The following is a 25,018-nucleotide window of genomic DNA, read 5'->3' as shown; positions in this document are numbered from 1 at the left end:
AAGGTAAAACAAGATGCTACTTTAGAGCTTTATATAGGAGAAATGACAGTATTGCTGCTAAAATCTCTATAAAAATAACTGGAAAAAACACAAAATGTCTTGTGAGTTTAATAATGAAAAGCCTTTAAGTTTATCTTCCAGTATCGTGTGCTTTTAGCTAGGTTTCTTAAGGAAATAAAGCTTACATGGGCATGCTATTTTCTGCCTGTTTTCCCCATATAACCTTTGTATCGGTTATCAAATTTCAAATACATTTGGTAAAAGGATAAAGAATCAAAGATGTCACGTTCATAAAAGTTTTGTAAAAAGTAGAGATCAAATAGAGGAAGAGATGCATTCTAAGAGAAATGCATTGAGAGCTGTACTAGGGCCATTTCAGTTTGGCTTGTCTTCACTCTGAACATAGCAGTGAACTGGCCGTTTATAGCACACACCTCTTTCTACTGACTCTGTTGGTCATCAAAACAAATGGCAGGTGGAAAGGGAGTTTGAAGATTTTTGGACAAGGGAAACGGAGGCATAGGAGGGAGCTGGAATACATGCAGTGGGTAATGGAGGAGGTGAATCTAGGACTGAGGATGCAGGATTCAGGAGCTGCCCTCTTTGTAGAGCACCTTGTCTTGTTAAGGTGCTCCAGACTAAAGGATTTTATGATTTCATGAAGTGAGCTAATAATACATCAAGTGTGTGAGGGAAACACAAAAATCTCTTCCAATGTATTTTCTTTCAGTGTATGCTTTTAACAAATATTTTATATCTTTGCTCTTTGTTGAAAGTACTGAAGGCTCACAAGAATCCTTCATCCTTTCCCAACAGATTGAGGGCTGATCAGATTAAATCTGCTCAAATTTATTACAAACTCCTGCAACTATATCGAATGCTCGAAAGGGCCATCTGCCCATTTCAAATGATGTATAATGCATCTATTCTGCAGGATCTCTGAATGAAAGGATGGAGTGGTCTGTAGGAGACTGTCTTAAGGGGGAGAGGGTGGGATTGCTGGCAAACCAGAAGGCTACAGTGGAATGTGTACTACACTTCAGTAGGATACACTGAAAAGTTTGCGTCGCAAAAATATGCAACTAATGCAAAAAGTTCAGAAAAGTCAGATGTTTCCCAAGTATTATCATGATTAAACAGAAAAAATGAAAGATTTTGTGATGATTTTTTCTAAGAATATGTAGGATGAATAAATTTTTTTTTGAATAGGGGAAAACTGCCTTGGGAGACTTTTTTTTTTTTGGTCCACACGATTGCTTACAAAAGCAATGCCATTTACGTTCCGTGTAAGTGTATATTGATTCTTGTTATTTCCAACCATGAGAGGCAAATTGGACTATTAAGAAGTTTGGAAAGGGTTACGCAAGTTTGTTACATGGAAAGATATAGGAGCTTCTTGTGAAAGTTGTCTTTGTTTAGCTATCCAAAAGGCTTGAGGTTCCTGTTAATGGTTTTTTCACAAGTGAAAATCGCGTAATAAAGTGTTTAAAAATGTGGTGTTCTGGAAGTCTTTAATCAGCTACCCAAAACTGTCAGATAGGTAAGGGATCCCATCACTTCATGCATGTGAAACTTGGTATTTGCAATCAGTCAATTATGAATGCATTTTGCAGTTACTGCAGCCATCTCGGAGTCTGTTTAAATTGTCTTCACAAACACCTCAGAGGAGAAAATAAGTTGTTTCCAAAAGGAATGTGCGTTAAAACTTGTGCTTAGTTCATTTTGTGATGCATTGCAAAAAATGGAGAAGGAGAAGAGAGGCAGAAGGATATAGCAGCTTTGGAAGAAGAGGTTGTACAGAAAGACGGTCCGATGGCCATACTTTCCCCCCTACTCCCAGCTGTAGTCCATTTTTTTTTGAATATTTAATTTTATGCTGTCATCATAACAACAAAGAAAGAAGATTTGGAAGTTGTATGTTTCACAACTACTTTTTTTCTAACGTGTTTAAAGCAGCTGCTGTCAGAAAATATTGTGCTGTTTTCTAGGTGAAGTTTTTTGAACTTTGTAAGGAAGATATTCTTCTAACAAGAATAGTTATTACTGTATTATTCTGTTTTGGATTTGTGTACTTTCTCAGAAAAAGGTGGGATGACACATGTGCAGGACTAGCATTCTTCATGTAAAGAGGACTCATTCCTTAAGATACTCTTTCCTCAAATTTGGATTTGGTAAAATTTTTTTACTACTACTTTTTTCAAGTTTATAAATATTTTGCCAGGGCATGTAAGTAGATTTGTAACTGAAGTAAAATGATATATTGAGAATTATATAGGTACAGTATAGGTAATATATGGAGGGATATCGTATGGTGTATATGAGAATTTCTTAAGTTAGTTTAAATCTGTTTACCTGTTTAATAGCAAAAAACCTACCTAAATTAGCTGAAAATTTTTGCAAAGCTCTGCTTGTTTTCCTTCAATCTATTCTGAACAGATTGTGGGAATGTAGTTCTTTAAGTTATTTGGTTGGATCACAACTGGTGACAGCTGTAGTGCAGTTGGTTAAATCAGAAAAACAACCTATTTTAGCTGAATTGCTTAGTTTTTTTTTTATAGGACTCTTAATTATAAAAGCTACTAAAAATTTACCTTCAGAAAGGAAGAAAAAATATATACATGTTTCTTTTTGTGGAGGAAAATCAAATATAGCTTCACCAAAAGTATTAGGAAAAGTGATTAAAGAAGAGTACACTAAGCTGAAGTTCAATAGACTGGCTCTATCTTGAACTACATCTTTACATTGGGGATTTTTTAGTTACGTTTTTTACTCTTAAATGCTTTATCATAGTGATGTGTGAAAGGCTGTCCTATAGCCTGCCTACCTTGGTGAAGCTGGCTGAAACTGTAGGATCTCTTGGGATCCAAATCCATAACCTGATCTGTCAGCTATCCTAGCTTTCTTTCTCTTCTGTAGCATTAACCTTTTCTTTTATTACTAGTCTGTTCTGTAACATCATGGCTTTGCAAGATGTCTAGATACCAGATTATCATACTGGAATGACGAGAAACTTAGGAATAAAACAACAAGGTTTTGGACTTTTTATTAACCATCTCTAGAATATATCGAAGGGAGTAATATACGTATAGGTATATACACACTTTTTGAAAGATAGCTGAGTGACGTTACTGCTTTGTCGCAGAGTGGTGCTAGGTGAACTGACTGAAATAACGTGTTTAGGTAATACACAAATGCAAGCAGCAGTATGACTCCTACAGCAGAAGGACACTCCAGAAACTTCAGATCTCATTTTTGAACAGCTCTTCTATGATAAAGGTAATAAGCTGTAATAGCCAGACAGATAGCTGTTAAAACAGCTTTTGGCTCTGTTGTGAGGCAGATATGAATAATAAAAAAGGGACCGGAAAGTTCTTTGATCACTAAAGTACCTTTGGTGAAGCAAACTTGGTCAATAAAAACCCTGGAGCATGATTTTGGCCATCTTAGATGATCAATGAGAATGGGAAGTTGAAAATAATTTCCTCCCTGTTTTTTTTTTTTTTTAAACTGGCAAATTATCTGTTAAAAGTTGAGGGAAAGTTATTACTGAGTAAAATGCTGTCAAGAAACATAAACTGTTTAAATCACAGGAAGTAGCTGTAAAAAGTATTTTGTCTGCATCCTGCTGAAGGAAGACAGCGGAGTGTCTGAATGATTTACACTCATAATCGAGAACAAAAGCTAACAAAATGATAGGAAGATAGTTTTCATTAGCCCTAAATCTGAGCACTTTCACAGTAGCCTGTGAAAAATTCACCTTAAAAGTTGGGCTTGCACTGTACAAATGCTCGGTTTCATTTAATTCACTCTCAACACGAGCGACAGAACTTAATCTCTGGCATATTGTTGTGAATATTGTACATTCGGTGCACAAAGGTACTTCAACAAGAAAGCAAGAACAAAGCACAGACAAAACATTGGAAAGTGCATGGTAATAAGTTGAATAGACTTTTTATCTTTTTTTTTTTAGTTATTCTCATCCCGAACAGGAGAAATTACGTATTATCAGTACAAGCAGAGTGATACAAAGGTGATGAGAGTACTATTTAAGCAGGGAAAAAAATAGGGCTATTAAGGAAAACAGCATGGGGTACCACAATTGCTTGTAAAGCAAAGAGTAAATAAGGCAATTGTTTTGCATTGTGTGAAAGTATGAGAAAGTAGGAGATTACAGTACTACTGAATGCCTATCAGCTTGTGGTAGCTGCTTCAACAAAATAAATTTAAAACACTAGAACTCAACATTTTTATTCAAAACCATCATTAGTGAAGTAGAATTCTAAGTTGAAAAAGGAGATGGGATTATATCCTGAATCACATAATACCTAAAACCAGTTACACTGCACAGTTTCTTCTTGTATTTTATCTTACTTCTAACATGACACCAGCAACCAGAGTTGTCTTGAACTATGGCTAGAGTGATCACTTGTGTAGCAAAACACACATGAAATATGTTTGTGCGAAACTGTTTTATTATTTATTGCTTATTATTACATTTTGAATGATTTTTAATCATATATGGCATGTCAGATTTTTTCCTGCAAAGTTGGTATAAAAATGTTTTTTTCTTATGATATCCACATTTCCTTTCTTGGTGACTTAGTACCAAAAGTCACACCTTCTGACTGGGACTGATATGCGTTTCTGGGATGTGGGAACGTGACCTGAAAGTTTTAATTACGTATTTTCTTTCAACTACAATTCAGTTAGGAACAAAGTGATTGCAAATCCTGCATATTAGGCTATGCATGGGTTTTAATACGTTACATTGCCCCAATTTTTCAGTAAATGAGTGAGATTGACTGAAAAAAAATTCTTGGAGCGTGCTCAAAACACAAAAATAGTAGGGAAGCTAACAGCTTTCATCAGGCTGAAACAGAGATAAAATATGGTAATGGTAACCAGCAGAAGGCTTCCATGGCATAGATATGGCATCCCTACATCTTCTGTTTTGTCCCAGTACTTTCAGTACTTTGGAATTTTTTAAGCCTACATACTTTGATAATTTGGATTTTGGTGTTGTTTAGCTGTTACTTGTCATTTTAACAGCGCTGGTGTTGATGAGAATTTTATTTGGACACTTGAATCTGTTTTAAAAAAACAGTGGGACTGCAGCGTTGATATGAAATGCTCTTTATAAGAAGATAATTAACAGCAAGTATTAGATGAAAATACGTATCTTTAATATTCTAATGCTTTTCAGAATTTGTATGCTTTTTATAAAGAAATCTTTTCATATTTAGATTTAGTGCAAGTTGGGGTGTGTGAGACAAGTTCTGTGGAGCCATTGTTCGCACTTGAATACTGGTGTTTGAGGTGGTCTTTACTGATAATTTGTTTTAAAACCCTGAATCAATTAACAGATCTAAGTAAAATTAATTATTTTATTGGGGAATATGTGTCCTCTAATTTTAAATAAAGGAAAGAAACTAACTTCACAAAATTGCTGATGCTATCGGCTGAATATGATAGTACTGGCATTTTCCTTGTGCTGGAGTGCTTATTTAGCGTTGCAGTAGTCCCTTTATGCAAAGAAGAAATGTAATTGAGTTATTTTCTTTATCCACAAAGCGTTCAAAGAATCAGTTCTGGTTGCTAGACTGCAGTAGGGAGCATCCCACATTGATGTATTGTGTTTGGCTTTAATAAGAAAATATTTTGATATGTTATATGGTTATTTGAAGATTAACAGAGTTGTTCACAAACAAATGTAGCTTAAGGAGCCCAGATATTTTTTTTGAATTACAGCTCATGGGATAGGATTTGAATTTTGCGAGGCTAGTTCAAAGCTGGTAGGTCTTTGCACATTTTTTCTTGTCACTGGACCTAGCTGGGAAAGGATAAATCACATTCATATTTTATATTTCTACATGTTTGTCACAAAAAGTGCTCTTCCAAGCAGTTTACGACTTCAGGCAGATAAGCCCTTGCCCTTCTCTTTCAAAACCTTTTTGTTTTTTCTGTGAATTATAAACTTCACAGCAAGACATTTTTAACTTAATTGTGTTTCAAGCTTCTCAGACACTTGCTCACAGCTGAAGAAATTGAATTTATGTGCAGTTGTGGGTTTGTGCATTTGAATCTGTTCCTGTACTATTTAATGTAGTACCTTGAAGCCTGAATTCTAAAAGCATCTTTAGTTCAAAATCTTAGTAGAACCATTGTTGAGCCCGTGATTATAAAAGCAAAATAATTTAGAGATAAAAATACTTTGTGTAGTGTTACTCTTTTTAAATAAAACTACTTTTTAAATGAGAACAAGTATTATGCTTCTTTCAATTTATCTGGGCTCATCAAAGATAAAAATTCCTGGGAGGGACAGTTCTGGAAATTAGTGGCACAACCGTTAAGCGTGCAGAAATGTTAGCAGTCAGTAGAAGTCACTGGCATGAATCACCCCATCATTGTGACCCCTCTACTGAGGAATGTTTTAGTGACTGAAACTTTGTGTGGGATTTTCCAAATGAAAATTTAATTAGGATGATACTAGCACCTTATAAAAAGATATAGAGGGGGCATATCTATTTTTATTCTTTTCAGAAATATACACAAAACTGCTGCAAATAGTTAATTAGTGGCAAAAAAGATAGCATCTACATTGTAATACCATAAATAATTCATAGAAATTTTGGTTACTCTGTTGATGGGTACATTTAAAACTAACTTTTTGTTTCAATTCAAAAGCAACCCTCATAGCCAAAAATATGTGAAGTAATAATTCCTACAGGCCTTGTTTTATGTTTAGAGTAATAGCCATTGTGACCTTTTTTAGTTAAGCTTTCCAAAAATTCTGGGATTTTTTACTCACTGCTTTGGTGAATTAAATTTATTGCAAGAAAGAATGAACAGAGCACCTTCACTGGAGCGAGAACAAAGTAAACCGTCACCTTGTTCCAGTCACCTTGTATGTTAGTGTAGAATAAGTGATCATCTCCCATAGGCAATGGGAGTAATAATTAGGAATAATTTGCTACAAGCAATGAGAGCAGTGTCTTTTTTGATGTACGATTCATGATATCTCATCAAACATGGATTGTATAATTTTTTTCTTATTTGCCTTTTTATCCTCAAAATAGACTGAAAACTTCTGTGTTCATTCAGAAGGGAAACTCAAACCTTAAAATGGATTTGGTTTTCTATGTTAAGAAGCAGTATAGGAGTGTAGTATTTGTTCAAATGAAAGAATATGTTTAAAAAAAAAAAAAAAGTAGCAGTCCTTCAGAAAAGACGTGAAGAAAATCCATGACTCATAACCTTGACATGAATCAATAGAGTTATGCAGCTAGACAAAAAACAGAAACCGTGCTGGGATGTATAAACTGGAAAGCACTGTGCAAGGCATATGAAATAATCCTTCCATTGTACGTAGCAGTAATGGAGCAGTATACTGTGTGCAATTGGGGCGCTCTAGTTCAGAGAAATAGGTGGCCGTTAGGCAGAACGGCTAGAGGGAAGCCATAGCAATAATCATACGTCTAGCAGAAATAACCTACTAGGAAACACTGAGCAGAGAAGCGTTGTTTTAATCTAGATAGTAGGACTGAAAAGAGATGTAGATCTTGCAAGATGGAAAAAGTTGTTGCAATGAAGGAACGGTTGCCTGATCTCTCTGCTGACGTATAAGAGAAGAGGCCACGGACGTAGCTTCCTTCGTTGCATTAGAAGCTAAGGAAAGACACTGCAATAAAAGAGTGAAACAAGGTAGGTTGCCTGGGAGGATTGTGCAGCCTCCGTCATCAGAGGCTTTAGGATGAGGGTAAACAGACATCTGTCGTGAGTGACATAGATGGGAAGGTCATGTGTTAGGACAGGCAGATGCAAGATGATGACTTCCTGAAGTTCTTCATAGGCCTATGAATCTGTCAGTGCTCCCTCTGTTTCTTTTAGCTCTATTTGAAATTAGCCTGTTTCCTAGGAGTTCTAAGCACTCTGCAAATAATGATTTAAATAAAAGTGTATAAAAAAAATTTCAGTGAGCATCTTTATTTTCTTTTTCTTAATAATAGTGATTTGATGCACCAGATGGGATTTGTCTAGAAATGAGACAGGAAGTTTTACAAAGGCAGATTTAGGACAAGATATGCTTTAGTGCTGTGCCTTGGCTACAAAGCCGTTCTCCCCGAGAATGAATTTTTCCTGTAAGACTAGGGTAGGGTTTTTGAGTTTGGGTGTGGGGTTTGGGTTTTGTTTTTTCCTTCATTCTATGCAGATGTCGCAGAGGTGCTTTGTTAGTCTTTGTGGAGAAGTCAGCTGTACATTGCTGCGTGGTCTGTTTGTTCACGTTCAGTTTAGGCTGTAGATCTTAGCAGCTTTCTCATTTGTGTTTGTCTGGCATGAGCAAGTTGTTTTGCTTGAAGACAACGGTAAATATGCCTCTACTAGAACAAAAATAAGTGCTTTAAAAAGTTCCATATTGACAGTTATTTTAAAATGATTACTGTTTCAAAATACTGTTTATTTTCAGAATACAGTATAAAAATGTCTGAAAGTTTTGTTTCACTTCCTTAACCCAAGTAGTTTGAACAAGATCATCTTACGTTTTCACTTTCTCTGGGTGGCACAATTTAAACTAATGTTTATCCAGATTTCTCCTTTTTGTTTATAATATTTTGTCTTTCTTCTTTGCAAATAAGTACATAAATTTCTAAAACATACTGTGTTGCCTAAAAAGACAAATTTGGATGGTTGCTTTTTTTTCTCCAGATAGTGGACTGAGACAAAGCTATACAACAAAACTGACCCAAATTTTGACTTCTCTTAGTGCGCTCGAATGTGAGGTTTTGTTTTGTTTTTATTTTGTTTTTTAGCGTCCTCAAAATACACATGTTTTAGGAGCACTGATACTGTGATTGTACTGTTTTCTGGTAGATATTCCCCTTTAGGGATTGCATATTGATTAATGGTGAAGTTTGGAAAATTCTTTCAGTTAATTATGTTCTTTCAGGCTACTACTGCCATGATTTTAGGAATGGGAACCTTCAAATTTTTAATTTAATTTTTTTAATTTGACCTTCAGATGTGATGTTGCACCTTCCTACAGTGATGTGATTCCTGTGATACATAAATGTTATCTGTAGTAAGAATCTCTTATTTCAAACAGTGCTTTCTCCACAAAGGGCCTTTGAATCTAGAAAAAGGTGAACTTTTATGAATGGTTATTCAAGGCTGACTGTTGTATTTTTGTATCTTGTGGCTTCAGAAGACTCCTGCAAGGGATTCTAAGTTGTCTGTATTTTAAAAGCTTTTCTGTAAATTTGGAGAGAAAAGAGCTGAGTGTGAATCAAGCTGTTGCCACCTGTTGTGCTAACCAGTACTGTCTCATCATTTTGTGCGATCTCTTCTCATCTGTACCGATCTCGTACTTTGGCTAGAAGAGCTTTGGGCAGGGATTATTATCCAGTGCTGCGCTGATCAATCATCTGGCATAATGGGAGTCTTTGTGTGAATGTGGCTCCATGTCCCTATCAAAATCCAAATAGTAAAATATTTTAAGGTAAAAGCATCATGAGGATGTTGTAAACATTTCTATAATGAGTATTATCAACCTGGGAAAATGCAGATATAAAATTGTATTTTAAACCAATAAGGGATTTATCTGAATATTTCTAGTGCCTGTATATCGTGTTGTTAACCTCTACTATCTTGTGCAAAAAATATTGATTAAGCATGTGGCTTATTGACATCCCCAATGTATTGAACCAGCTTTCATAAACTATATGCATATTTTCTCTTTGAATCACAGTGTAGCAATAGAACGGTTTATATGGTAAAATAATACATTTTCATACCTAGCAACCTGAATGGCTGTAAACTTCAACATTAACTCTGAATTTGGAGGTTTACACTGCTTGCTTATTTCTAGGAATATTCTTTAAAAAAAAAAAGTCAAAATTCAGTGCTTTCTAAGCTGTGCACACACCTTGCAATTTTCAGTGTTGAAGTGATACTGATGTGGTATATATGCCTTTATTTAAAAACAAAAAAAAAAAAGGAGGGGGCAGCTACAAGTTCTTGTGCATAGCACTGAACTTATACAGTGCAATCTGATCTATTGAGTTGTTATTGCTGTTGGAAAGGTTATGGGGTATATCTTACCTCCTTGAATACAGTCAACCTATAACCTTTTCTTCTCTCTTTATTTTGTTCTCAGAGAAAAGATGCAACATCTCAGATTCATTTTACTTATTTTGTACGTGGATTGTTCAGTTTCAGAAATCCGTGTTGGAGCCTTTCATAAGCCGTAGTAATTAAGCTTCTCAAGACAATTTGCCGATTTTATTTTTTGCACCTTTTTATATTATATGAATTACTACTAGATCAACCTCAAATTGTTGTCTTAAGTCTCTTTAAATACGTTTATATACCACAACCTAGTAGATCTAGTAGTGTCAGTACTTCAAAGTTTCCCAGGATGCATGTTTGGTAAATCATGGTTTTGTATTTTAGCGATCTTGGGATTTATTATGTTAACTTCCAGATAGCTTGCACTGTAGTGCTGGAGTACTTTTTTCTTCAGATTAGTTCAAACTGGGAGAGAGAAGCTAGAGCTGTAATTCATTTATTAAGTTGCCCCTATTTTGTCCAAGAATAGTAGTGTGAGTGGATATTTAAATCACTGCATTACCAAAAAAAAGAAGAAAAAAAACCTAATCTAGTAAAGTTGCAGCTTTGGTCGTGAATTTCCTGACTCTTTTCCTCAAAATAAGTCATGCAGGTTTGATTTGCTGTGTAGTGTTAGCATTTGAGGAATCTTTCTCTCTGACTGCAGAGGCAGAGACTAAATTGTAGGAAATTAACTATTGGAGAGAAGAGCAGAGAAAGTAGGATGGGAGAACTCATTAAAAATTGAGAGGTTATGTCTGTAACTAGTTGAACTCTAGGTCAATTCTTTAACTCACCTTCTTAGTAAAAGAAAGAAGGGGAAGAACCAGATCTCTCAGTATTTTGCCATCAAAGTAATGGAGATAAAGGCATAGAGACAATGTTAGGCCATGCTTTCAAGTTTTGCAGCTGTCAGAATTTGTATACGGTTGCAAAGAGGAATAATTTATTTGATGTTTCTCTCCAACATAAAATTATGTGGTAATATCTAATCTGTATCTCAAGAATTTTTTTAACGTGAAATATGTCTGCAAACATGCCTAACGACTGTGGGCAAAACGTTGTCGGGATGGCTTCCTGTACCTGTGCTCTGCGGTGTGCTTAAGAGGGACGGGAAGGAGCAGTGAGAAGCAACAGGTCTGCCTCCTGCTGAATGGACCTAGGTCAATTTGGGTAGAAGTCTTGAAGGCTCATGATTGCCTGCTCTTGCAGGTTAAGGATGGACACCACAGTGGCAGGTAGTCAGGGAACACAATGCTGGAACATAGAAGCGCTGGAAAGAAATGTTGAGGAAGATGTAGTTAAGGGAAAGCCTGTGTCTGGGTACTTGCACAGCTTTACTGCTACATAGAAACTTGTCATTTTTATCAAACTCTGTTTAAAACTGGCAAAACAAAGCTTAACTAACTTTTCAGAGACTAATGTTTAGGTTTATCTTGGTATATGTATTGTATATTTATTTTTTTTTCCACAGAAACCTGCTAATATTTTAGTTATGGGTGAAGGTCCTGAGCGAGGAAGAGTAAAAATTGGTATGTTTATATCTTTGATAAGTCCCAGTGTAGCATTTAAGTTAGAATGTTCTGAAGGTGCAGTTGTACCACGTAAAGTAGTTACTGTAATATTAGTCTGTGCCTGGACACATTGTCTAAAAGCTGTTTTCTGAGTGACTGACTTCTTGATATTAGACCCATGCACCAGTTCTGAAGATTATGTGCTGTAGCCTCATCTGTGAAAAGTGGAAAATGTCTTTATATTTTGTTTAAATGGGTGTATATGTGGGGTGGGGGGTTTTAATGTAGGGGAAAAGATGAGACATATCTAGGGGAAAGGAGGAGAAAGAAATGGGATTTTAATATTGCCTCCATTTACCCCTGCAAAGTCATGACATTTTCTTGCTGCTGCTTATAAAATCTAAATAGGGAACCGTTCATTACTGCAAACTTTAAATTTTATAATGGAATCAAAGGCGGCATTTAGCCTACCAAATGTTCTTGAAAGGCTGGATAGGTTCCTTGGAGATAAGCAGAAGGGATCTTAAAGTCCAAAAAACACATTAATTCAGACAAAATATTTAGTAAGAACTAATGCTAAATGCTCAAAATGGAGTATAAAGGTAGGAAGGACCCAACACTTTCCCCACTATTCTAACGTTTTCTGGTGGGAGTTACTGTTTACAGCGAGAGGATAATTTGTAGAACTTCAATTGCTTTAAATTAAACAAATAAATATAAATTAACTGTAGTCTAACAGCAATAAGCTATACCAGAATGTACGTTAATGTGGCAGTGCTTTGCCAGTGCCTGCTAATGCACAGTCTGTTTATATTTGTTATGGTAATGCAGCCAAGTTTGGAAGTTTTTTTTAAAGATAGTTCATCTTTTTCACTTCCCTCTGGCTTTCTTTTATGAGATTGTTCTTCTGCATTGTTGCTCTGTATTCTTACTGTTTTGTTTATCTGTTAATCACTAGCATACTGATTAGGGGTAGGATTTTCATGGAGTGCTGCTCTAGCTCTTCCCTCCCCTTTTGAAATCCAACAAATAGATAGGCCAGGGCTGAACACTTCTGCAGATCCTACCCTGAAAGCTTTTAATACCCTTCTGCGGTTCAAGGTCGACAGCAGAGATTGAGATCTATGTACAAAGCAGGTACAAGGACAGCGGAAGTGAAAATTTCTTCTTATTACCTTACTCATAATGGAGTGGCTGCTTCCAAAACTGAGACCATAGGTCAGCCTCTGGGCACGTTCAGTGTCAACTGCGGTGGTGATGTTTGCTGTAGACAACTCTGCTAGTCATTGCAGATAGACCACCCATTTATTTCTTAACTGATAGTTTTGAATTAATTTGGGAATAGCTTAGAGAGCAACCAAATTTAGCCGGGTTCTGTTACTGGACAGGTGAAAGTTTCTGTATCGTACCACCAGTCCTCTGAGCCATCCGTTCCCAGGAGGGAGGAGGGAGGGGATCCCTGTATTTCTGAGTGTGTTAGCAAAATGTAGATTTTGTTTTTTTTTCTTAAGATACTACCACAGCAGGAAAAGAATGCAGAAGTTATACCCATACCGAGGGCTTCCACTTTTCCAGTGTAACTAATTTTTCTAAAAAATGCATAACTGATACTTAACTTAAAATAATTTTTTTAGGCCTTTTGTGCCATTTTGAGTCATAAATTCACTTCTACAATTTTCCTTTTTTTTTCTCAGATACTTCTGACTTGATCATATCTTGAGTAATCTTGATATTTTAATGTAGAAAACTGTAAAATGTTTCTCTTTTTAAATGCAATAAAATAAGCTTAAATAGGAATGCTTGTGGAAAAAGAAAATTGAGATTGTGGAGTAGACTTAGACCCACATTTACACTGCAAGGTTCCCTCAACCAATGAGCTATAACATGTAGTTCTTTTTCCCTCATAATCATTACTGATCAAGTTTCCTTTGAGTCTTTCTCCGCATGCCTGTGTCCCTGCATCACAGATTCCCTGGCTCTTGGGATTTTGGGAGTGGTGAGTAGGGACACTGATTTGGTGGGAGAAGTTGCATATTCTAGCCTCTGCCCATTTGGTCCTGTGTCATGTGTATTGGTAGTTCAGACAGCTTTCTAGGAAGATGTATATTACCAATTCTAAAAAGCATTTTTTAATGATATAATCTCCAAGACAGAATTTTAAAATCATAGACTAAATGGTATTTAGTACTGGCATCTTGATACTGGCAATGGTTTTTGACAGAAAATTAACAGGGAGGGAGATACTGTAGGTTTAGTAGCCCCCCCCACTTTTTTTTTTTTTTAAGTTTGTGAAGGAAATCTTGCTACAGCTAACTTCACGAGGAGGTAGCTTTTGTGGCACATGTATATATGTATTATAAATCATTCTAACCTTTGCAGACCCCTGAATTTTGCTCACATTTAAAATGCTGTTTCTCGAAAGACCATGCTGTAACAGTGGAATATTTAACTGGACAGTATCAGGTAAAATGAGTCAGGATTTACCAGTGTCCTGAGAGAAGTGAGTTCATACGCTCTTTCAGAACAACGGTTAATTCTTTGTTCTAAATGGCTCACGTTAGCAATGATTTATAATGATATACTTTATAGCTGATGACGTCCAGTAACTTCTACAAAAACTGTTAAGAGAATGAAATATGTTCACAGAATTCGTATCTGCTACAGTCCGTGTTTGTTTTTTAGCACAGTAATGGTAGCACTAACAAGTAAACACAATCAGTTCGTTTAAAAAAGAAAATTGTAGTTTTCCTAAAATTTTAAAACATCTCTCTTTGAATTTTGCAGCTGACATGGGCTTTGCCCGATTATTTAATTCACCTCTGAAGCCTTTAGCAGACTTGGATCCAGTAGTTGTAACGTTCTGGTATCGAGCTCCAGAGTTGCTTCTTGGAGCAAGACATTATACCAAAGCTATTGGTAAGTAACATGGAGGAGAACTTGCTCTTGTGTCCTTTGTGCCAAACGCGTGCAGATACTGAAGCACTGTTACGTAGTTCCTAGTACAGAGGACAGCAGCTGAGTTAAAGGTATGGTACTGATTTCTTGAGGAAACACTAAGCTTTGACAAATTGTTCAGTTTACCATTGTCTCTGGCGAGATGCTCGAGTGAAATATTTCCTTTGTTTGTCTCTAAATGCCCTGTGAGGTAATACAATTTTATATCACTTTCACACAAGATTTCTGTAAATGCTGTTAGAGCTAATACAAAATATTGATGTATCTGAGAACTGCTGGTAGAATATGTATGGTGATGATAAGGCAGAGCGCGTTAGTTCTGTTGCAGAGTTTTTTATCTACTTTAACAAGCGCATGAAATAAATCTTAAACTTAGAAATATACCGAATGCAGAATGTGTTGGCTGCGCTGAAACTAAACTGTAACAGCGAAGACTAACGCAGCCTTACACTCCTTGTTTTTTTATTTGCTATTTTACATTTTCTGTTCTGCCAAGAAAAACTACTGAATTTGCTGTGAGAAATTACTAATTTTAAGTTTGCTGTTTTGGTAAGTGAGTCTTCAATGGAAGCTGTCCCAGGATTAAAGTTACCGGTAATAAATTCTGCTCCGTTCAAGCCTCTCCCTGTGTCTTTCTCAAAGCAGAAGTGTGAGCAGGGATTGCTTTCAGAAGAGCTGAGGCCTGATCGGCATCATGCGGCAGGCTAAGCCGTGATCTGCCTCAGGCATGTTGAGACGAAATGAAGCCTTGCTGGATGCAGAGACTGTTAGGATTGCATGCGTTAGATCTGCTTAATGCTGCCGCCTCCTTACCGCTGTCTGTCTACCAGTATGATTTTAACAGCTCCAGCATGACATGGTTGACTCTGCTCTCCTTGACTCTATTCTTGGCCGTGTGGTGGTAACAAATCTCTGAAGGCAGGAGCAGTTGTGAGCTGCGGCTGCAGTACGGGGAGAGTAATCCAGGCTGGAGTGAGGGCCACCTGTAGTGGATGTGAACAGGTTTTCTATGCGAGTGAGACTGTAGGGAAAAGGACGGGGAAGTTTTCCCCTCTAGACTACCTTTGCTTCTAGTTTAAAAGACCCGTTAAAGTCTAGCAACCATTTCTGGGGAAGCAACTTTCCCGTCAATGGTCTATTTGGCACAAAAATGGAGGTTGTATTATGGCCTATATATTATTACTTCGGGAACCTGAAATGCTTTTGTCAGACTTCACGGTTATTTTCTTAAACTTAGGTCAACGTTTTTCTCAGAAATTTCAATGTTTATCAGTTAAATGTATTTTCAGGAACTTTTCTATTAACACTTTATTTTCTTTAACGAATAAATATATTTCTTTATCTTTTCTTTTAAACTGCATTTTTATTATATTTTCCTGTTCCTTCTCTTAACTGGCTTTTCTTCTGCTTGCAGCATGTGAAACTGCACAGACGGTTGTGGCCTTTAGCACAAAATTTTTTTCAGTGTAGCTAAAACCTGACTGTATACGAACAGTGAATAATGGGGTTGTGCTGTCTGCATAACGTGCTTTTGTCCTTTTTCATGACCTTTTCTTGTTCATTCAAAGTTCAGTGTAGCTTTACGTTGCTGAGTTAGAAATTGCATTGTACCTGCTACATTAGTAAGTTAGAAGCTGTATATGAGCATACTAGGAAAAAACCGCAGGCTGTTTGATTTTTGCAGATTGGGACGCAAAAATTAAAATTAAAAGAATTGTTTTGGTTTAAAAATAAAAGCATGAGAGGAGGAGGTTGTCCAGAAAGAACAGCATATTAGTAGCTTTTTAAAAATGAATAATATCAAAAAAGGGATGATGTACCTGGGCATGGAGCAGTTGCAATTTTATAATTTATTTCTTTCTGCAAAGTTGTGTAGATAGAATTCTATTTATTCCAATATCATCATTGTTTTTAAACTTTTTTTTCTGGTAATTTAATATTTGGTAAAGCCAGTAGATAATTGGGGATATAAAATGTTACAGGAAAAGGCAGGATGAAAGTGAACTGGATAAGATGCCGGCTGGCTCTTCATTTGTGTTCTGTATGCGTGGACAGCTCCCCATGCGTTTTATTTAGTTTTTTTCTTAAACTCACTTTCTACAGCAGTAAGTGGTAACTAAAAAAACCCAACTGTATACTGCTTTTTTAGTTCTCGTATAGTTGCTGGTTGGTATGCATGTAACTGTAGTTTAAGGGAAAAACTGATGAAGTGTTGCACTTTTATAGTAGAAACCTAAAGTTTTCAATGCAGGGACCTTATCTCTCATAAGAGAAAGTTAAGAGCTAACACGCTGTCTCGCCAAGATGCTTTTGAAAAGAGTGTTTTGATTTTTTATTTGTGTTCTCCTTTTTTAAAGATATTTGGGCCATAGGGTGTATATTTGCAGAGCTGCTAACATCAGAGCCGATATTCCATTGTCGACAAGAAGATATCAAAACTAGTAATCCTTATCACCATGACCAGCTGGACAGAATATTCAATGTAATGGGATTTCCTGCAGGTACATATTGTATTTTTATCACTGCTATTCAAAGGAAGATATCTGAATTGCTTTCTTTTTGTATGAAGGTGGCAGCTGATCAAAGCAACAAAGCTGTTCAAACACTATCTTTATTTGATGAGTTATAAAATCTAGAATGTAATGGTCATATTAATTTTTTTCTCTTATTGATAAGTTATCTTTGTGTATACACGTATCAATGTTTTCTAACGTAAAAGTATTATGCTTAATTGTGGATGATAAAAATTAGAAGAAAAATTTCTGATTTTCTACAGTACTGATTTTAGAGTTGGAAAGCAACTGATGATTGTATGAAACAAAACAAAAAATTTATGCATTTAGTTAATAGTCTACAGATGTTTAATTTATGCTAAATTAAGCAAAACATTTAGAAGCAGGGAAGGATATTTCTTTTTTTTTTTTTTTTTGTCCTCGTAGAAAGTTTATGATAGGGAGAAAAAGGCTTTATTCTAAAGCAGCATGAAGAACTAGGCAAGAACCAAAACAAGTTGCAATGTGGAAATCTCTTGTTACATTTTCCCCTCAGTGTTAGTCCTGTCTTGTTTTTTCTACAGGCTCTCTTGCATCTTTGCAGTTAATGGTTTGTCTTCCAGTGTTTACATGATTGCAGATGTCGGGATAACAGGGGGCTTATTTTCACTTTTTGGTCCTCTTTCTGCTCACTCTTTGTGTTCCTTCCTGTCGCCCATTCAGTATTGGTAAACTTTTTTACTGTTCTGATGGACTTTCTGCTTCTCATTGCTCTTCATCTCCACCTGTGTGGTTCTACTATTTTGTTCCTAAATTTTTTCTCATTTTGCCCATGTCCTTTTATTTATTTTAATATTGTATACCCTTAATTGCTTCTGTATTGCTGTATGGGTCCTGGAAGAGTTGCCTTCATGTACCATGTACTTTCCTTTTTTGTTCTTTTCCTGGATTTTTGCCCTTTTCTTACGCATATCGTCATTTGAGGTTTATATTGCCTTTATGCAGCTTACCTAAACAGGTGATACTCTTGATTGTCAGCAACAATTCTCTTCTCTAACATAGGTTTAAGTAGTCCTATCTAATGGTGTGCGTTTGATTTAAAGATTTCTGGTTCTTACCAAAAAGTATTATTTTTCATTTAATTGCAGCAATTTTTTTTGCTCTTTATTTGACGTTTTCCATAATTGAAACAGTTTCACCTGTCCTTTTGAGGGATGGGGAAAAACAGAGCAAGTGGAAAACAAAGAGACTCTCCACTGATTGGTTGTTTATTTAGTATTTTTGAGCTTCGAGTGTTCTGTAATTGTGGTAAGTCTTAGTAAAAATTTGATTTGTCGCCAGGGTGTGGTGGTGGTGAATTTCTTGTTTTATTTTTAAATTCATATCAGGGTTTGTCTATGCAGGGAGGTTAAGATCAAAGATAAGAGCAGCTGAAGCGGTTCAGAATGAGGGTTCTTGCAGGCCGGTACCCTGCCTGGGACAGCGATGCATGGCGGGTGCTTAGGGAAGGGTGCAAGAACAGAGCAAGGAGCCCTTCCTCGGCATACTGCGCCAGGACCTAGCAGCTCGTGGGTTAGGGACTGTCTGAGCCAGAAACAAATGTCTTTGTACCTGCTGCATGCAAAGTCATAAATTATGAATTTAGCATGCATTAGTTAATCCCTTCTGGACGTATAAGCACACAAGTAAATTACTATTAGATATGCTGCTAATTTGAACCTGAATTTATCAAGTAACTCACAGCAAGTACTCGTGTGCGTACTCCTGTCCTGCATGTTGAGTAGCTAAAGTTCAGAAAACATCTTTGAGCTTTATTTCATAACTTGCTTCTGTAGAGGAGTTAAAGTGTGTTTGGCCTGTGCTTTGATACATTTGTTCGTGGGTAAATGGTTTTGATTTGTGTAGATGGTCTTATTTGGCTGTCAGATAGAGAACTAAGGCGTCTTGGCTTTTGATTGAGTACTTCCATATAAGAACGTAAGGTAGAAGTTAGTACAAGTTAGTTAGTCACGGTAAATGTCTTTTTTCTTACAGAAGTAGAGTGGTCTTAGTTCTCAATTTGCAGCCTGTTATTATGTCCCAGTGGATTATAGACATTTTTACTTCCTATGGCATCCACACAGGGGTTTAATATTCTTTAATTTGGGCGTGCTGATGTTACTTGGTCTAAACCTTTTGTTGACAACCCTTTGTGAGTAGTTATGGTATGTCTTTTAGGTTAGGACAACAGATTTAATCAGTACTTCTGTAACTTTTTTCTATTATTAAACACAGTGCTATCAAAATAAAAATCCCTTAAAATGACAGTCTTTATGAAAATATTGTGTACTCCTATACAGAAGTCATTAACGTTCCTAAATAAATTAGGATGCGTGAAGGATGCAAGTAAAATGACTGCCATATTTTTCTTCCGTGTTGTCTTTGCACATAAAACAATCTTCAGTGTTGCTGGCAGTTGTTTTAAAAAGTCCTTGAGTTAATCAGCAAATAATTGGAATACCTTTTGGGTGTTTCTTAGATTTATTGTGAAAAGATGATGGAGGAATGTGAGTCAAGGAATACAAAGATAAAGTAGCTGCAATATTAGAAAAGTACAATGAAAAAAATCAAGGTTACAGAGATACTTTGAAAGCATTTGTGTTTTACTCAGGAAAAAGAAAACGAAAAGTATTAACAATTTTTTTTTTTGGCAGATAAAGACTGGGAGGACATAAAAAAGATGCCTGAACATTCAACTTTAATGAAAGATTTCCGGAGAAACACGTAAGTCTGTGTTTATCTGAGCTTTCTTGAGCAAGCATTTTTTAACTTTCCCTCCTACTCTTAATTTATTGTAGCTGAGGTTGTTTTCTGTGTAGATGCTGCATGAGGGCTATGCAATGGTTATGGCTTAGACTGGGAAAGAATTGGGAAGTGATTATGGCTTAGGTTGGGAAAAAGAGATTTGTTTTATAACGGTGAATTTGGCCTATTGCATTGATGTGAATCATAGAAAAACACTGACTGTAAATGGCAAGGTGACGTGTATAATCGATGGTGTCAGTAAGACCCTGGATAGCTCTGAAAATTGCTAAGCACAGCTTTTCCCAGCTGTTGCACATCTCTGGGATTGGAAATTATTCTTGTGTGATAGCTGCATAGAAAAGATCTGGCAGCCTTATACTTTTTTTTCAAAAACACGTGGGTGTAAGTGTCAGTCTTGGGGCCTAGGGTAGTGTCTGAAGACTAAAGAAAAGAACACATTACAATTTTGCTGTCGCGTTACCAGCGTGCAATGCCCGCACATACAGCCTTGCCACTGTTGCCTTGTTTCCGCGCCGATCAAATTGAGAGTTTTTTGACTGTTCTGTTATATACTTTTCTTGCATCTGCCATGCTATTGTAGCAAACCATTTAAAAACCTTATTTCCAAGCTTGTATTCGAGAAATTGAATATATGGATGTTCTTGAAAAAATATGTATGTTTTAAGACAGTGTTAAGATGGACTTAGTATCTATATCCATGTTCACTGGCATTAGAAATATGCAGAATGAAACTGTCCAGACTGATATAGTAGTAAAATTGCTGAAAGGCATTTTAAATCCAAGCGATAGTTTGTTGTCTTTATGTGACCTAAATGTGCTTTCTTACGTGGATGCGATCTGTCTTTACAATTACAAGCGTGTGAGGAAAACAGGCGCCTTTCTGTATTGTCTGCATGATTTTTAAGCAATCTTCGGGTGTAGGTAGTTGTATTTTTTCCCTGCTTAGTGCATTAGCAGTGAAGGCTAATCTGTTCTTATTAATATGTTTCTTGAATACTAAGTAAGCTGTCCAGTATCAGTGGTTTTACTTTTTTTTTTTTTTTTTTTTTTGTTCTCCAGGTATACCAACTGCAGCCTTATCAAATATATGGAAAAACATAAAGTTAAGCCAGACAGTAAGGCATTCCACTTGGTAAGTTCCTGCATTTATGAAAAACAAAACCCCCCTTATAATTAAACTTATAATAAGTTATAATTGTTCAAATTGAGTGTTGAGCTGGTGGCAAGTTCTCTGTGACTAACTTTATTTCAGTACTCCCAAAATAACCTATACTTTGCAAACTGAAAACTGCAAAACACATCATTTTCTCATATCAGGAAAATGATTCTGTGAGTCATTCATTGGATTAGTTTCAGAATACAGTACATGAGAAGCTTTCAGTTTTTAATAGCCGTGATAAGACTTGTAGCAACACTCAAATACAACTACAAACTTAGGTGTTTTGCTGCTTTTGCTGCATACTTTCAAAAGCCTATTTTTATTTTAAAAATATTCCTGAATGCATAATTTTTATATATTCATTATGACGCTACCTTGCACTGTGGAAAAACTTGATTTGAGGTTTAAGCATTCAGTTTAGAAAATTTTAATATGTCTCCCTGGTTGCTTTGTTTCTTAGTAGTTTTCTGGTGAAAACTTCCTAGTTTATATAATAAGTCGCTCTCTAGAATATATGATTTTTTTTTTTCCTTTTTAAAGACTACAGTTAAAATTATGCGCTTGGTCGGCCCTGGAAGTGCCTGTGTTATGCTGTTTCAGGAATCACTGAATTGGGCCTTCTGTTCTGTGTTTAAAAACATTCAAGAGGAAAAGAAAGAATTTTAAGTATTTCTTGTCCCTGTGTATGGACATTTCGTGTTTATTGTTTTTTCCAACTCAGATGATATGTTTTGAGGCTGGAATTATAATATAAATGTATTCATTTTTGGAGCTGGAGTGAGAGAGGAACAACAGGAGGGATTTGTGATCTTGGAGATGAAAGGAATAAGCTGGAGGAAAAGGAAAATGTTTAAGAGGCCTGGTTGTCTGAGGGTATGCAGTTTTTGTTCAAGTCATTTGAAGCTGCACATATACCCAATCCGATGACTGGACCCAAAAGTTCTTAAACAACTTACTTTTTTTCTGTTTAGTACGTTTTTCCTTCATATAAATTTTGAAATTTATCCTTCAGTCAAAGAAGCGCTGAGGCAATGCTCTTGCTGAGGCATAGACCATGAGCATTTTCTGAATGGGGATTGCCAAGTGCATGATGAGTTATATTGTACCCAGTAAATGTATATTCAAGGTTTAGATTTAACAAACAAAAAAGATTGAGTGAATCAAATAATCATTGCAAGTAGTTACATGAAGGTTGTTCCATTATGCATCATTTATTGTGAAGTGTATCCACTCTCTAGAGTTAAAATTTGGCAAAACACCAAAGATATGACAACTGTTGTGTTGTGGTGGGTTTTTTTTGGTTTTGTTTTTTAATCCTAGCAGAACTGGAAGCCCACTTTTATATGTCAGTATATTGATGTGTAATACTGATTAGCTTATGGTGGTATGCAAAGAACTGAAGAGCCTCTATACACAGGCAAAGCAGAATCCATCTCATTTTGCCCATAAACAATCCAGTTTTTACCATGTGGCTATTTATAACAGAGCTTCATAAATGCATTTTTAGTATTTACGAAGATGTTCATATAATATTTTAGTGTGAGAATTCACACTTTTAAAGATATGTTGGATATAGCAGGTAGATAATATCCAATATTCTTATCAAAATATACATAATATTTGTGGAAATTATTATTAAGTAATTCAATAAGCAAAAAACAGTGGGCGTCGCATATCTGTTGAATATGATATTTCAAGTAGGATGGAGTTTGGATATAAAAACTCATCCTTGGACTCTAATTGAAGCCAATTAACAGAGTGAATTTGCGGATTTTTCTCATCTGCTACTCTAGGCAGATGGTCTATTGGAATTATGTTTATATAAGCATAAGTGCTTACCTTTCTAATTACACCTTATTCTTTGAGAACAAACATGGTGTCTGTCACCTACACATTGGACTTCTGACGTATTTAGAGTCCAAATCTCTCAAAATTAACCTTGCGTAGCTGTACTAAAATCTGGAAGTGGCTAACTGTTACTAGTAATGGATAGTTGAGAAAAACCTAAGTCAATTCTGCCTATTAAAATCAATTGCAGTAGATTTTTAAATTATAGTTGAGCAATCTGAGATAAAAAACTGATCTGTGCAAAAATTTGCATAACATTGCCAGTTCCTTCCCTCTCCACCCGTTCCTCAAGTATTTCTCATACTTTGGAAGCAATAGAGTTTCTTTTTAATTTTTTTACCTGGCTCCCAACATCTGTTCTCCCTCTGACAGCTTCTGTAGTACAGTTAGGTATCTTCTATACCAAATTAATTAACACATTGAGAATGTAATATTAAAAATGTCGAGGCAGCATTAAAAAAGGTTTAAACATCGCAGGTAATACTGTAATACCTGTGTTTATCTTGATATTTAGTTTTAAAACCTCAGTTTTAAGCTCCTCTGGAGTGGCTATGCCACTCACCAATCTGCTTTGGAAGGATTGCTACCAAACTTAAGTAAAATTTACGGGGTAGTTCGGTCTTTGCTATGCATCTTGACAGGCCATTAAAAAGTCTTTCTCTGAATGTTTTAATAGCTGTGATGGCTCTGGCCAAACTGATCTGAAATTTTTCATCTGATTTACCAATCGTGCAAGTTAATACCAGAGTATTTAATAGCACGGACATAGCCATGTTCTTTATACTTCTCAGAAACGTGGAGTGGGAGGGAAGCTCTGTGAAGTTTATAGTTAATTCTAGTAGCATCCTCTTAAGTTTCTACTAACTGCTGTCAGAACCATTCCACTGCAAATCAGGTTGCATTACAGAAGCTTGATCTGTCCTAGGTATCATCTCAGAACACTGTTCAAAAGCTGTCAAAATTGGAAGGTGTCTTAGGTTTGTAGCCTCATGGTTTGAGGCTGAGCTGAACTGTAGAAGAATAAATTAGATCCCTCCATCAGAGCCTGAAGCGGTTCAGTGCATCTCTTACTACCACTTCCTCTAGATGTACTCTGAGGTTTTATTCTTTCAGAAGCTGTCTCACTGCCCCATCAGTCTCTGGATAGAAACAGATAAGATGTTCTTTATCTCTTCCTTTTCTTTTTCTTACTTCCATCTTCAATTGTGAAGTTTCCCAAAGCTAATAATGCCAGTAGTAGTAAATCTCTAGATTGTTGTGATTGCTAACAATTAAATGTTTTGATTTCCCAACTCAATTTAACCAGAGTTTGTCCTTCTTTACTGACTTTCATGCACATGGTCCTTTTTTGCATGCAGAACTAATGTGTTACATGAGACAACTTTGGTTCATTCCTGCTCTTCCTGCTTATGTTTTTTCTCCTCTTTCTCTTCTTCTGGTTTATTCATTTATTTATATGTTTACACCTTATAAGATGGGCACCCAGCTGCTTCTCCTGTTTAACTGAGTGATGCTTCATCTTCTACTTGGTTACAGTGGTCCATTCCTTTCTCCAGGCTGGAGAAAGGAAGACTCTCCCTTGGTGGAGGAGGATCAGGTTAGAGATCTTTTGTCCAAACTTGACATCCATAAATCCACGGGCCCCGATGGGATGCACCCACGAGTGCTGAGGGAGCTGGCAGATGTTATCGCTAGGCCACTCTCCATCATCTTGGAAAGGTCCTGGAGATCAGGAGAGGTGCCTGAGGACTGGAAGAAAGCCAGTGTCACTCCAGTCTTCAAGAAGGGCAAGAAGGAGGAGCCTGGAAACTACAGGCCTGTCAGCCTCACCTCCATCCCTGGAAAGGTGAGGGAACAGCTCGTCCTGGAGGTCCTCACTAAGCATCTGGAGGACAAGAAGGTGATCAGGAGTAGTCAGCATGGATTCACCAAAGGGAAATCATGCTTGACCAATCTGATAGCCTTCTATGACGGAATGCCTGGCTGGGATGATGAGGGGAGAGCAGTGGATGTTGTCTCCCTGGACTTGAGCAAGGCTTTGGACACTGTCTCCCATCCCATCCTCCTAGGTAAGCTCAGGACATGTGAATTGGATGAGTGGACGGTGAGGTAGATTGAGAACTGGCTGGATGGCCAAGCTCAGA

The 25,018-nt window shown here is 36.5% G+C and overlaps 1 protein-coding gene across 5 annotated transcripts in view; it reads left to right on the top strand.

The window, feature by feature from the left end:
• CDK8 (cyclin dependent kinase 8) overlaps positions 1-25,018 on the top strand; it is an 86,520-nt gene that overhangs the window by 50,109 nt on the left and 11,393 nt on the right. For all 5 annotated transcript variants that reach the window (XM_068930200.1, XM_068930199.1, XM_068930198.1 and 2 more), the window contains 5 exons: positions 11,576-11,633; positions 14,400-14,531; positions 16,928-17,071; positions 19,756-19,825; positions 20,927-20,999. In XM_068930200.1, the coding sequence (XP_068786301.1) occupies positions 11,576-11,633; positions 14,400-14,531; positions 16,928-17,071; positions 19,756-19,825; positions 20,927-20,999 (477 nt within the window). The remainder of the gene's footprint in view (positions 1-11,575; positions 11,634-14,399; positions 14,532-16,927; positions 17,072-19,755; positions 19,826-20,926; positions 21,000-25,018) is intronic.

Source organism: Struthio camelus, chromosome 1 (assembly GCF_040807025.1).
Source record: "Struthio camelus isolate bStrCam1 chromosome 1, bStrCam1.hap1, whole genome shotgun sequence".
Taxonomy (NCBI): Eukaryota; Metazoa; Chordata; class Aves; order Struthioniformes; family Struthionidae; genus Struthio; species Struthio camelus.
This window is presented reverse-complemented; position numbering and strand designations above follow the sequence as displayed.